This window comes from Schistocerca cancellata, chromosome 1 (genome assembly GCF_023864275.1).
Source record: "Schistocerca cancellata isolate TAMUIC-IGC-003103 chromosome 1, iqSchCanc2.1, whole genome shotgun sequence".
NCBI lineage: Eukaryota > Metazoa > Arthropoda > Insecta > Orthoptera > Acrididae > Schistocerca > Schistocerca cancellata.
In genome coordinates, this window is record NC_064626.1 from 531,672,835 (window position 1) to 531,687,914 (window position 15,080).

Here is a 15,080-nt window from a genome sequence, read left to right on the forward strand (position 1 = left end):
CCATGTGTGTGTCTGGCTAGCAGTTGCGAAATTGAAAATTTTCCTGGCGGACTAAATGTTCAAAGAGATTTCAGTATTGCAGCCGGTCCTCGTAAACTTCATCCCATGATATTTTATCAGGAAACCTGCCAGTCATCTGCAGGTGAGCCATCAAAGACCGACGAAGACTTTCTCCACTCAGCCTCGTCTAGCTTGCTGATAGTCTTGCCATGCATGCTTCAGAGTCCGTGACAGAAGGACCACACTGCCCAGTCCCAGTGGCAGCACCCTAACTGGTGGAACTGCAAAGATTAGCTGTCTGGCATTCTCACTCACCACAGTCATATGGCATCTTCGTCTGGAGCAAATCTTGGAGATGATAGGAATTCCATGCATTATCCAGCTGGTAGCCGGGGTGTCTGTCAGAATGTCATTTCCATCTAACCAAAACTTCCAGGAATGGGAGACAACCATTTTTATGTAATTCCATAGTAAATCGAATTTTCTCAGGAATGGCAATTTTCTCATGAACGGCATTAACATGATGTAAAAACTCCATTAACTTACCTTGTCCATGGGGCCACACTATGCAAGTATCATCTCCATATCTCCAAAAAACAATTGGTTTAAGAATGGCTGGTTCAAGTGACCTTTCCTCAAAATCCTCAAAGAGCACTTCAATCGGCAATTCTTAAACCAACTGGTTCTTGGAGATACATGCGTGGTACTTTTGTATTGTGGCCCCAGCTGTTGGAGTTTTTACATCATCGTAACTCCAGTCAAGAGAATATTCAGTTTGCTACGGAATTAGAGAAAGATAGTTGTCTCCAGTTCCTGGATGTTTTGGTTAAACAGAAGAGTGTGGCTTTCTCGGACATTCTGTTTACTGTAAGCTCACCTCACAATGATTTGTACTTAATCTCTTCAAGTTGCCATCACCCATCACAAACCATGAGTGTGCTTAAAATCTTTGTACCCAGTGCACATACAGTGTCAGATGCAGATATTTTACCTAAAAAACTTGCACATTTAAGGACGTGTTCAGAGACAATGGATACTTAACCCAGTAAATTAACAGGGCATTCTCAGCCAAAACCATGAAATGGAAAGTGGATAAAGGGAAGAATGCACCAACTAAGTCCCTAGCTTTTCTTCCCTTTGTCGGAAATATTTCCTTCAAAATAGCAAGAATCCCTAATAATTTTCAGGTGAAGGTGATTTTCCACCCACCATCTAAGATTTCAGACCTGCTGGGATCAGTGAAGGATAATTTGTTATTTCGGAAGGCAGGAATTTACAGAAATGTACAGCAATGTCAAAGACAGTTGATCCTTGCAGTTCCACCAGTAAGGGCACTGCCACTGGGACTGGGCGGTGTGGTCCTTCTGTCACTGGGACTCTGACTCACCAGTGTCAGTGTGCTATATAAGGCGGAGCAGAGAAAGTCTTAGTGTCTTCAATGGCTCACATGAAGGTGATTGGCAAGTGTCCAGTTGAAATATCGTGGAATGAAGTTCACAACGACTGGCTGCAATCCCAGAATCTCTTTGGCTAGCAGTTATTCCTCGGCAGGTGACACTGCTATTGCCTGGATGTCTTTATATCGATAATAGGTTGGTGGTCATAATGTTCTGGCTGATCAGTGCATAACTGACACCATTGTGTGTTTTTGAAAACTTTCTACAATGTTTGTAAATTCAGTACAGTAATTTGTTTCCTTAACCCTACTATTTCAATACAATCTGAGCAAGTAAGTGTGAAAGGTGTAATCTCGGAGGCATAGTCAACACCAGCAGAGCTCAAAGCTACTCATTATTGAGCTCTCCCACTGTTTTCCTAAATCAGTTCAATTCATACTGTCTTTGTTCCATGAAGTGCATTTCCTTTTTCCCATCTTTTCAATTGCTCTAATCATATTTGCTTACTGCACTATTGGTGTAGTGTTAAACTTTAATGATTAATTAAACAGAATCGGCAGAAGGGAACGACTTCCCAACTGCTGTTACGTGCATTTTCAGTTCTTAGAAGTCCTGTGCACCTCATCTGGCTTCTGTATCAGTCCACATTTGGTTCCTCTCATAAACCATGACCAGAAGTGAGATGCCACCATGCTTGAGTGCTGTTACCTACAGTCACTATCATTCCAGTTGTGAACATTCTCAAGAAATATAAGCAGATGATCCTTGGCTCATAGTCACAGGTGGATTTTTTTTTATCTTATTACTTGGATATAAAAATTAGGATATTACTCTTGTTACAATCAACTGAAGAGCATAATTGATTTCATGTAGCTTTTTTCTTGTTACAAAATCACTTCTTCCCTAGTTCAGCTTGCTGTGGTTCCTCTTTGCCGCCTCTTTGTACAAGTTGTAAGTTTATTGTTATTCTGAATGATGACTGTCAGCTAAGAATTCTTAATGTACAACAACCCTGAAAAATGAAAGTGGCGCAAATTTCATGACAGTTTTGTTTAGGTTAGTGTGTTGTTCTTAATATTCATTAAGAAGACATGGACAATAATATCTTTAATTGATAAATCATTGTTAATTCTCAAAATGTGAGCACAAAATCTTGATTCTCTTGTTATAAAAATATCTTGACAATGCATAAATTATTCATATTTTCTTTTAGTCCAGACCACCTATAAGCAGCTGGACAAAAATTTTGAGATAGTTCTTTCATTTCATGTATCTTCTTGACGGGCAAGAGGAAACAACTGTTTCGTTGGCTTAATTTCCATTGCAGTTTTTTAACAAATGTGTTTCCCCACAATTTTAATACATGTCAAGATTGTGCATTTAATCTTTTAACAACAATAAGTCATCCTCAAATAACCAATGGTTACACTTATTGAGAACATGTGAACAAACAAACTGGAACTGCTGTTTATGGAAGACTCGACGTAATTATGTCATAGTTCTGTCACAAGACAGTGATGAAGATAGGAAACTAGTTTTAAATTTTGAGCAATAGGAAATCCAGGATAGAATGCAACTTCGTTTCAACTATCCTGATCATTTTGATGTTTATTCCTTGATTGATAAAAAACAGCATCCTTATACATTATTCTTCCAGTCTTTATTTTTAGAAAACACCCATTGATTCAATGACAAATAAGTTGCACCATTTGGATAATATCCCGAAATGCTACTGTGATCAGAACATGGGCCATTGCTTCCAATTTGTGATTAATGAATTGTGAAGAAATGCTTTCTTGTGATCACAAGCCCATAATTAAAGCAAACTCTTGTCTTTCATTGACTTGCAGGATTTCACCTGCCCCTGCAAACACTAGAGTTTGCGTGAGCTAATGTGTGAGAAAAAACATGTAGTTTTACAAATCAACATGTGTGATCCTCGTGGATTTGTGTACTGATAAAAATTTCTGTTGTTGGTTTAACATCTACATCTACGTAATCACTCTGTTATTCACAATAAAGTGCCTTGCAGAGGGTTCAATGATCCACCTTCAAGCTGTCTCTCTACCGTTCCACTCTCGAACGGCTCGCGGGAAAAACGAGCGCTTAAATTTTTCTGTGCGAGCCCTGATTGCTCTTATTTTATCATGATGATAATTTCTACCTATGTAGGTGGGTGCCAACAGAATGTTTTCGCAATCGGAGAAGAAAACTGGTGATTGAAATTTCATGAAAAGATCCCGTCACAATGAAAAACGCCTTTGTTTTAATGATTGCCACTCCAATTTACTTATCATGTCTGTGACACTATCTCCCCTATTTCGTGATAATACAAAACGAGCTGCCGTTTGTAATTTTCATTACCAGCAAAAAATATTCCCTTGGCTCACTTTTTGTGTTAGTGTCTGATACACAGTTGGTTGTCAGAATTTGATGGTTTAAAAATATCTTTTTTACTTGTACTGAGAATAGCATTTCTCATTTGCTACTTGAGGATGGTCTTGTTCAATCTCGGTAGATACTTAAGTTCCAGGCATGTATCGGGCAATATCTTTTTAGTCATTGCCATTTGTTAAGTGGTGCTCCCCCACCAGTTAGTACTCATTGCACTCAACCTTTCACAGTCCATTATTTCCTCACGGAATGCACCTTTTTAAACCACTTACATTCTCATTTGTGTTTGCTGCCTGAGTTCTTGGCCATTTTAGCGAACGATGTATGGACTGTCAACTGTGTTTTACTTTTTATCTGTTGTAGAAGTATGGTGAAGGCCATTTAATTTTTAGTTAGTTACCTCCGTTTCTCTGTGGCATATTTTATAGACCTCTCTCCATGTCCCTGTTTTTAGCTGTCTTCTCTTCCGTCGATTTGGATTAATATGTAGTCATTTTTAACTCCTCTCTTTGTCTTCGTGTTCTACAGTAAAGTGATATGAAATAGAACGAGCACGTAAGTACAGTAGTAGGGAAGGTGAATGGTTGCCTTCAGTTTATTGGAAGAGTTTTAGGAGAGTATAGCTCATCTATAAAGGAGACTGCTTGTAGAACGCTAATGCAGCCCATTCTGGAGTACTGCTCGAGAGTTTAGGATCCCCTCTAGGTTTATACTCAATCTTAGAGCATTCATTTCTTTACTATATAGTGACATTAAAATTTCGCGGTTTGGGATCACAGTCATGTGGTGGTGGTGGGTTTTTCAGATTTTGAAGGGTGCTAAAGCGCAATTATACCACGTGATACTGACCATATGACCAAAATCGCAGTAGTGCAAATAAATAACTTTTACAGAGAATGGCAACTAAGACGTAATTTACAAAATCACAGGGAGATGTTGGTTCTGGATGGTGATGCAGCTCACAGATTAAAGTTGCTGTTATCCAGCACTTAACTGGAAAGGTTTTCCTCCATTAGTCGTCCCCCCCTGTCTCAGTCCCTGTCATGAACATGTTGCCCACAGGATTTGACTGGCAGTACAACTTGGACCTGGTGTTGCAACTCACAACACAGTGTTTTACACATGGTCATTGCAAGAACAAGTATATTTTCTGACCACAAGTACAAGCTCGAACAAATGAGTACAATTTTTGGTGTGCCACATGGCAAGAACAATTAACATAGTTCAATGATGAAGTGAATTACACACGGAGACAGATTAGAATGAGAGCAAGCACTGGGCAGTGACTGGCTACATCGAAAGGTGCGATAGGTGATGCTGAATGGAAGGGAACAGTAGTTCCCCACAGTCGTTTAATGAACATCGTAAGAGCATATGGACTATCAGACCAATTGTGTGATTGTATTGAAGAGTTCCTAGATAACAGAACGCAGCATGTCATTCTCAATGGAGAGAAGTCTTCCGAAGTGAGAGTGATTTCAGGTGTGCCGCAGGGGAGTGTCATAGGACCGTTGCTATTCACAATATACATAAATGACCTTGTTGATGACATCGGAAGTTCACTGAGGCTTTTTGCAGATGATACTGTGGTGTATCGAGAGGTTGTAACAATGGAAAATTGTACTGAAATACAGGAGGATGTGCAGCGAATTGACATACGGTGCAGGGAATGGCAATTAAATCTCAATGTAGACAAGTGTAATGTGCTGTGAATACATAGGAAGATAGATCCCTTATCATTTAGCTACAAAATAGCAGGTCAGCAACTGGAAGCAGTTAATTGCATAAATTATCTGCGAGTACACATTAGGAGTGATTTAAAATGGAATGATCATATAAAGTTGATCGTCGGTAAAGCAGATGCCAGACTGAGATTCATTGGAAGAATCCTAAGGAAATGCAATCCGAAAACAAAGGAAGTAGGTTACAGTACGCTTGTTCGCCCACTGCTTGAATACTGCTGAGCAGTGTGGGATCCGTACCAGATAGGGTTGATAGAAGAGAGAGAGAAGATCCAACGGAGAGCAGCGCGCTTCGTTACAGGATCATTTAGTAATCATGAAAGCGTTACGGAGATGATAGGTAAACTCCAGTGGAAGACTGCAGGAGAGACGCTCAGTAGCTCGGTACGGGCTTTTGTTAAAAGTTTCGAGAACATACCTTCACCGAAGAGTCAAGCGGTATATTGCTCCCTCCTACGTATATCTCGCAAAGAGACCATGAGGATAAAATCAGAGAGATTAGAGCCCACACAGAAGCATACCGACAATCCTTCTTTCCACGAACAATACGAGACTGGAATAGAAGGGAGAACCGATAAAGGTACTCAGGGTACCCTCCGCCACGCACCGTCAGGTGGCTTGCGGAGTATGGATGTAGATGTAGCAGTGGCGGCGGGGCCTGGTTGTTTGCTGATATCCAGTCCATTTTGGACTGCCTACAAACACAAAGGTGGGATCAGGGTTGTGGGTGTCTCACAGGGCAGAGAGTCTGAAGGCAGGAAAATCTCGGGAGCAGGAGGGAAGGGTTCAGAGCGTGCGACAGAGGAAAAACAAATGCCTGTGGCAGCAGTGACAACAGGTGGTGAATGCTGTTGCAGCGGCAGTACCCGCTGAAAACCTGAGAACAGAATTGCAGTCCTTTAGTGCAAGACCTTCAGTACCAAAATGGACCAACAGTTGACCATGTACAGAAATTTTGTGTGTGCATCGATGACAATCAGCCAGATGATATCCAAGAGGGGTCCAGCAAAATCAATGTGAATGCTCTCCCATGGGTTGGAGGGTATTGGCCAGATAGAGAATGTCTGCCAGCATGCTGGCTGCTGCTGTTCGTACTGAGAACAGCTGCTAAGAAGATGCTGGACCTGCTAGTCTAAGCCCAACCAATACACATAACGCCAGGTGAGTAGTTTAGTGCCTAGGACTCTCCAGTGATCTTGCTGCAGGAGCTGCAGTACTGACTGTGGGACCACCCAGGGAGATCGTTGGTAAGTAGTGAGGGGCATCATGCCACCCAGCAGGATGAGCCAGTGGCAAAGGGGAAAGTAATGGCAGAACAGGTTAGAATCTTGTCCAGGAATTTCGCCAGGTCAGCCTTGTTAGATGTACCTCTGCCCCTGTTGTAAAATGATGTCTTTCAACATCGCTGCTGCCACATGTCATTGTGATAGGTATCGAGCCTCTTCATCCAAATGGAAGCCCGAGATCTCATCTTGGTCGAAATGGGTCAGGGTTCCTCAGGAGACAGAAAAGGGTGTCCATGTTTGCGTGTTGTTTGGTATTCTTGAAGTGAATTTCATAGTGGTAACTTTGAGAAAAAGCACCCAGTGCTGGAGGTGGTGGGCAGTCCTCTGTTAGCTTTGCTGCAGAATGAAAGAGGGAGAGTAACAGCTTATGATCCATATAGGAAAATATGGAATTTCTTCAGCTCAAAGACAGTCACAAGAGAATCCTTTTTGATTTGCGAATACTTCTTTTGCATAGCACTGAGTATCTTTGACACAAAAGCTGCCCTCGTATCCATTAGTCAGGAAACCCTGAGGCCTGATGTCTCCACTGAGTATCTTTGACACAAAAGCTGCCCTCGTATCCATTAGTCAGGAAACCCTGAGGCCTGATGTCTCCACCAACTGTTTACAAGGTTGAAATGTGGCAAGAAACGGGGCCTGTATGAGGACCTGCCTCAGAGATGTGAAAGCTTGCTCACACACTTCTGACCAGACAAAAAGGATGCTCTTCTGAGGATTGTTTAGCAGGCACATAATTGACGCCATACCTGGGATGAATTTGCTGTAATATGTGATCTTCCCCAAGGAAGACAGGAACTCCTTTCGATTCCCGAGGTGAGGAACGGCGATGGTTGCTTCAACCGGTCTGTCTGTGTATTGAATGCCATCGCAGGATATAAGTGCCCTAGGTATTCCACCAATGGTTGAAAGAAAACTGATTTCTCAATTTTATGTTTCAGGCCTGTGGCAGCTACCACAAGTTTGCTAAGTGTCCTGTCATTGTAGATCCTGTCACCACAATGTCACTGAGGTAATTTGTACATCCTGGGATGTCCTGCAGCGATTTTTCGAGGGATTGCTGAGAAATGGCTGGGCACTGGCCATCCGGAGACTGAATTTTGAAAAATGTTGTTCTCCCACAACTGCAGATTTCAGAATGGGATAAATGTTGATTTCTGAAAGTTGACTAACCTTAAAAATTCCACACTGGCACAGTTTTCCCTGTGGCTTTCTAACCATAACTACCAGCATTCTCTCACAGATGTGGGTTGACAGCGTCCCACAATGCAAGGGGCATAGATCATACACAGAACAAGTGGGGGCATGCTGACTTCTTTAAGGTGATTTGCTCCATAAAGTTCCCCTTGTTCCCCAGACCACCAGAGAAGCTTGATGACAAATTCGAAAGCTGAAGAAGCATCGCGGACTAAAAGATTCTCTGTATAAGGGCCCTGAACCCCAAGAGAGGTGACCCAGCATGCAGCCTGTTTGTATGACGCCTTGATCGTGATTTGCCCCATCAGGCGGATGTTTTACTTATTATATGCCACCAAGTGACAAGCTGTGGCACACACAGCTATAGATATGTTTCAAAGTTCAACAGAGCTGCATGTATTGACCTGTAGCTGAACTTCTTTGTCGCACAAAGTGAGAGTGATAAACAGTTTCTTAGGGGATACTCCTGGGTTGGAGGAGTCTGATGAAATCGCATTACTATCAAGTTAAAGCAAACAATGAAAAATCCAGGATGGAACGTGTGTGTGTGTGTGTGTGTGTGTGTGTGTGTGTGTGTGTGTGTGTGTGTGTGTGTACTGCTGACAAAGACCTTAATGGCCGAAAGCTATCATAGTATGAATCTTTATTGTGCCTATCGTGGCTCAGCATCTCCACTATATGATGAGTATTAATATCAAGTTACAGAGACACATGAGAAACGACAGCATTTTGCTGCAATCCAAGTAACAGATCCAACTGTGCTTAAATCCCTTTTTCATCGTGGAACTCACCTAGTATGTACCAGCTTTCATGTAATCTGGCCACTCTCAGAGAATCGGCACAACTGGCCTTTAATGAATGTGTGCCTTGTTATCTACCTACTTTTACCACCACTGCTGTGTCATTGCATCTCGTGTGGTTTCTTATCGATGTCGTAAACAGCCTTATCAATTGTACCCCACACAAATGGCCAAGCTGCAGGGATATCAGTAGGAAATAATGTTTTGTGACTCCTGGAAATAAGAAATCATATGCTGAAGTGGTGATTTGGGACACAGCTATTTGGGAGACTCCTCATAAGGAAGTGTGTCTGAAAGCTCCACAATTCGAAGATCCTTCTTTGGAGAACATTTAAAAATTAACCCAATCATTCAAAGTTCCTTGAGCTGCAGGTCATTGGTTAGACTTTGGAGGTGACGTGGTGGCCATTGCTTTAGTCCAGGAAGAGGAATCCAATCTCGCCAAAGCAGCAAATGCGGAAGTAGCAGAGAGCAAACACTGCCTACCTCTGGTGCAGTCGCAGCTATTAAGTCCCATAGTGCTCAGAGCCATTTGAACCATTCTGGTGCAGTCTTGTAAACAAGGAAGCAATCTTGGACCTGTAACAGACGGTCGTTTCTGTCGTGATCAAAATGGTTTTGAAAACATGTCACAGATTCCTGATTTAGGTTTTTCCGCGGTTAACCTAAATCACTGCAGGCAAATACCAGAATCTTTCTTTCAACAAGGCCACAGGTGGCAACCTACCCCACCTATTAACACATTTTTATGTTTGTATATCTGTATATGTGACTTGTATTTCCTTGTATTAAGCTAGCAGATCTTGTAAGATTATAAAATGATCCTATAATGTATATGTTCTGATGCTAATATGGGACAGTAATAAATTTTTTAATATTCATTTAATGACCTTGTAGGTAGCCAGTGTGAGACTTATTCTTTTGTAAATGTAGTGATCACTTTATTCTCCAATTTTTCTTAAGGCTAAATTTCGTTATGTTGTAAATGTGTTATTTTATACCCCTACTAGATGACACATCGACAGACATGGAATGTGAGGAAATAGACTTTGCAGAACAGTGTGGACTTGTCTGTAAACTGGTTAAATCTAAAGATTACAAGAGTGCCTATCAACAGCTGCGCTCTTTAGAAGAGAAGCTTCCTGCCCAAGTTCACTGCCTAAAGTAAGTAACAACTCCTTCAAGTATTTTTAAAAGTACGAGATTCGACTCTCCTGTCCTCTCCCGTTCCTGTATTCATTTACACTGCATACTACTCTTGGTATGTTAACTGATTTCCGGAATCTTTGTCATTTTTGTTTGTAGATACACATTCATAAAATAAATAAAATCTTCGTTTAAGATGAGGAAAGACTTGATTGCTCTTATTTAGTTATTACCATGTGGAAAAAGTTATTCTGAAAAGTAACATACAGCTTGAATTACAAGAACTCTTTAGTCTTCCTGCAACAAAAACTTTTTAAGGGGTCACTTGCACACGCGCCTTAAGTATCAGGCAACTGTAGCACAGTGGCTACAGTTGCCCGTGTGTTTGACAATGGGAAGGCCTTACGAGCCGAAAGCTTTGTTTGTGACAGTCTTTTTGTTGTGCCTATCTGCAACTCAGCATCTCTGCTATGTGGTGAGTGGCAACTTTTCTTTTCATTGCATTGTGTCACTAGAAACTGACACAGAAGTGAGTTATAACTTATGAATTATTCCAGTGAAATTCCTGTACTTCATTTTGGATGATGAAAGGTAAATTCTTTGCAAAATCACAAACATCAAGATACTCACTCACTTTGAGAGTTGTTCTTTAGTGATTTTATAGAACTGTGACTGCTGCTGGCTGATAAATGAGTGCGGTAGGAGCTTTTGTAAACTTCATGCAAACATTTCATTAAATCATCTGTTGTTTTTTGTTTCAGTCTCCAGAACTACATTGCATGTTGTTAACCAACACTTATATGTTGAGACCGGATTATATGCATTTGCAAGTTGCATATCCATTTGCATATTTGTCTCCTTTTCACCGGTTATTGCATAATTTAACTAAAAACTAGTGATGATGCATATTTTCGCTCTATGTTTACAATATTTTAAAAATTCTGACAGTGGCTCTCTAGCCCGATGCAGTTTTGATGTCTCACAGATTGACCGCGACATAGAACTGTGTGCAGTTGCTAACCAAGAGGCCACTGCCTAGTGAAATCAGTACAGAACAGGAGCAGGCAGACAGAGTCAATGCTCCTGCGCGCGTGTCCCTGGTTAATCCCCTCCGCTGTCATACTGTACATGTCAGCAACAATTAAATTAAACTGCGCAAGCTTTTAGTCGCACGTCCGTTGTTACACTGTTGAACGTGTTTACGACATGTAATGCGTAACATGGTGTGCGCCTTGCCACCCAAACAAAAAAATGTCGTTTCATGCATAGCTGACCATCCTGGAACATTTAAACATGACGGAATTGTTTTATATTGTTGAGTTTGTGAGAAAAATGATTTGTGTAAAAAAGTTTCAAATAGACCAGTATGTCAAGACAAGTCTTCATATTGCAGGAATGCAGAAGGAAAGACCACAACAGCAACTTCTGATAACAGCAAGTTGCAGTAGCAGGGATTTGTCCAAAGATAACAAAAAAAAAGTCGGTTTAACATGAATCTGTGTGAAGCATTCATTGCAAGCAATATTCGTCTTCACAAGCTTACAAATCCTATGCTCAGAGGTTTCCTGCGCAAATATTGCTTAAAACAAAATATACCAGATGAATCAACATTGCGTAAAAATTATGTACTGACAATTTACGCAAATGTTCTGGAAGAAATACGCCATGAACTCAAGGACAGCATTATCTGGATTTCAGTTGACGAAACTACAGTCACTTGTGGCTGTTACATTGCAAATTTAATTGTTGGTGCTTTAAAAGAAGAGCCTATTTAGCAGCCTGCAAAAAACTTGAAAAAGTAAATCATTCTACAGTCGCCAGATTTGTGAATGAGGGTATTAGAAAAATATTTCCAGAATCTTCTGCAGATGAAAGGGCGTTTGTATTTTTTAGATGCTGCTTCCTATATGATCAAAGCAGGAAAAGCCCTCAGAATACTTTATCCCAATTTGATTCATGTGACATGCTTTGCTCATGGAGTAAATCGCCATGTTGAAGTACTACGTTCCATGTTTGCCACTGTAAGTAAACTGATTTCATCCACAAAGAAAGTGTTTCTAAAGGTTCCTGCTTCAAGACCTACAAAGGAAAACTACCATATTTACCTTTACCTCCCGAACCAGTGGTAACTCATTGGGCTATGTGGGTCATAGTTGTGTTGTTTTATAATTGAACATTTCGAGGCCATTAGAGTGGTAGTAAATGGCTTCGATAGTGCAAAGGCTATTTCACTTTGCCAGTACAAGGAAGCTTTTAATGATTCCAATGTTAGAAAAAGACATTGCTGTGATTAGCACTCATTTTTCCTGTAGACCTGCAAGTATTAAAAAGCTTTAAACTCAAGGTTTGGCATTACATGCATCCATTCATTCAATGAATAAAATTATTCTAGTGAACTTCTCATTGCCGGAGGTATTCCCAAGAAAACAGACAAGTTTGAAAACATTTTAGACAATAATCCATACTTTGAACCCTTGTGCCAAATTGATAGGGATGGATGAACTGTTACCAGAAACAGTAAGTGCCAACATAGCACCCACATTCCAATACTGCCCAGTTACCTCAGTTGATGTAGAATGGTCCTTTTCTGCTTATAAAAATGTTTTGAGTGATCAAAAATGCAATATTACTACCAAAAATTTGGAGCAGTACTTTGTCATTTATTTTTACAGTAGTAGAAAAATGTAAAAAATTGTAAATTATGCTTCGGTCCAATAGTATTAATTAAAAGTTAATGCTGTTCAAAAAATTCGTGATTGTATTTGTTTTTTTTTTTTTTAATAAAATGTTACAGAGTTTTTGAGCGTGAGCGTGCCCCCTCTGCGTGCAATGTATCTTGAAGTTGTTTCTGTACATATCAATTGTTTCGCTGCGACTCACTCGCATCACATCCGCTTGTTACTGACAACAATAGCGAAGGAGGAACAATTCTTGAAACACAGTATATGTGCTCATTTGGCAAATTTTTAGAAAATAATCCCAGAAAGGCCCCCAGAAAGTATTCAAAAAATAACAGCATTCTAAATGTGCCAATTTTTCGTGGACAGTTCGACTTTGAAATATAATTCACACAGTAACTACAATGTTTTTTTATTATTTGATCTTGCACATTTTGACGCTTTTCATGCCTTTTTTAAGCATTTTTTCATGCATATTTTAAGATTTTTATGATGTATATGATCCCGTTTCTACTTATATGTAATTTCATCGTGCAGTTCATACCAAACAGTTCAAGAAGATGATCAGTCAGTCTTGTCACACTTGGGCAATAGGGACAAGCACACAGTACAACCCCACTTTTACGTTCCTGGAATTAATGTTTTCCCGATGTTTACAGCCTTTTTTATTGGTCCTTTGAAATTCCCTATGCCCACAATGTTAATTTGCACGTGATTTTGCGTCAACATATTTATAATTTTCCCACGATTTACGAATTACGAAAAAATGTTTGTGGAGAAAAATGATGCTGGCCGTCCAGTAGTGTTTACAAATATAGCGTGGTTTAGTTTCTTGACACCAGGGCACTCTACTCAGCTGATTTGAACTGGTAAACATCTAAAAGTTGGAACAGTTCATGCCGTATCTCCCACAGCTGCCAAGCTCTAATTGGCGTTGTGGCTGATGGTAGTAACTAGGTTTGTTCAAATGAAGATATCATGACCAATCACAACCATTTCCAAACTGTCTTTACTGTGGAAACACACCCCTTTGTCGAACCATATTTAGCGTTTTTCAGCGTATAGCCACTTGGAGCACTAGTTGACACTGTCATTCACTTTGTGTTGCTCAAATGTGTTTTGAGAATTTACTCTCATTGTCAAGTGCAGTATTTATGTATGTATTTTTTGTGATGTTACACAAACAAAGAGCATTAGCGAGGGTGCGCGCGCGCGTCCGTGTGTGTGTGTGTGTGTGTGTGTGTGCGTAGTTTTCTACATAACTGATGAGGCACAGTACCTGATAACCTCATACAGATGACTACAGTGCTAGAGATGCAGAATAACACATATTCAAGCACCACACACAATACTTATTTACATATTTGCACTTGACAACGAGAAAAAATTCTTGAAACACATTGTGCGAAGCACAAAAAAAATCATATAACTAGTGCAGTATTTCATTATTTAAATAATAAATGACAGCTGCAGGCTTTCAAAAACCTAAATTATGACATGAAATTGAGTCAAACATTCCTATTTCCCAGACAGTTATCAGTTCCAATTATATCAGTGGTTTTTATCAGATAATAAAACCTTCATTAGATAATAAAAAAGTCCGACAAGTTTTTCTTGCCTGTTATGTACATATATCTTACATAAAGTGCAAGGGGTATCCTATAAATAACTTCTATAGCTTAAAACATTATTTCCCACATTTTACCGCGTATTACACCATTTTTTTGAAAACCCTTGAAAAGTGTAAAAGTGGGGCTTCACTGTATCTTTCAAATATACGTTCCTTAAGAGTGTGCAACAGTAGCTGCTTCTGCTTATGTATTTTAATTCCATTTTCTTTCACAGATGTAGGCTTTTCTTCCTGGCATCACACAGTTCACGTTATGATCACAGTAAAAATCACACATTGAATGGTTTCCTCACGCAATGTCTTACCCTGGATTTGGATCTGGTGTCACCAAACTATCACATTCTGCTACTGACTGTTTAGCTGTTTAAACAATGTAATTTAAAGTGGAAAATTCTTTCATGGTTTTCCTTATACTACAGCTCTTTGAATATCTTGCTAAAAATTGTATTTTGTCACTCATGCAATCTGAATTGTGAAACTTATCTCTCAGCTGGGCTACAATTTCTCTTTTTCTGTTTCTTTCACAGTGTTTTTATTTCAGTTGTGCCACATAAGTATGATCTACTTCTTTAAATGGATTCCAACAATACAATTTTGACTTGAAATCCATTCAAGCTTTCGCAACAAACTGTTGCCTCATCAGGAAAGAGGGAAGGAGAGGGAAAGACGAAAGGATGTGGGTTTTAAGGGAGAGGGTAAGGATTCATTCCAGTCCCGGGAGCGGAAAGACTTACCTTAGGGGGAAAAAAGGACGGATATACACTCGCGCGCACACACACACATATCCATCCACACATGTACAGACACAAG

General features: G+C 40.1%; 1 protein-coding gene across 1 annotated transcript in view; it reads left to right on the forward strand.

Annotated features, from left to right (window-relative positions):
- LOC126179332 (condensin complex subunit 1) overlaps positions 1-15,080 on the forward strand; it is a 221,110-nt gene that overhangs the window by 99,932 nt on the left and 106,098 nt on the right. The window contains exon 10 of the mRNA XM_049924600.1: positions 9,827-9,980. Coding sequence (XP_049780557.1) covers positions 9,827-9,980 — 154 coding nt within the window. The remainder of the gene's footprint in view (positions 1-9,826; positions 9,981-15,080) is intronic.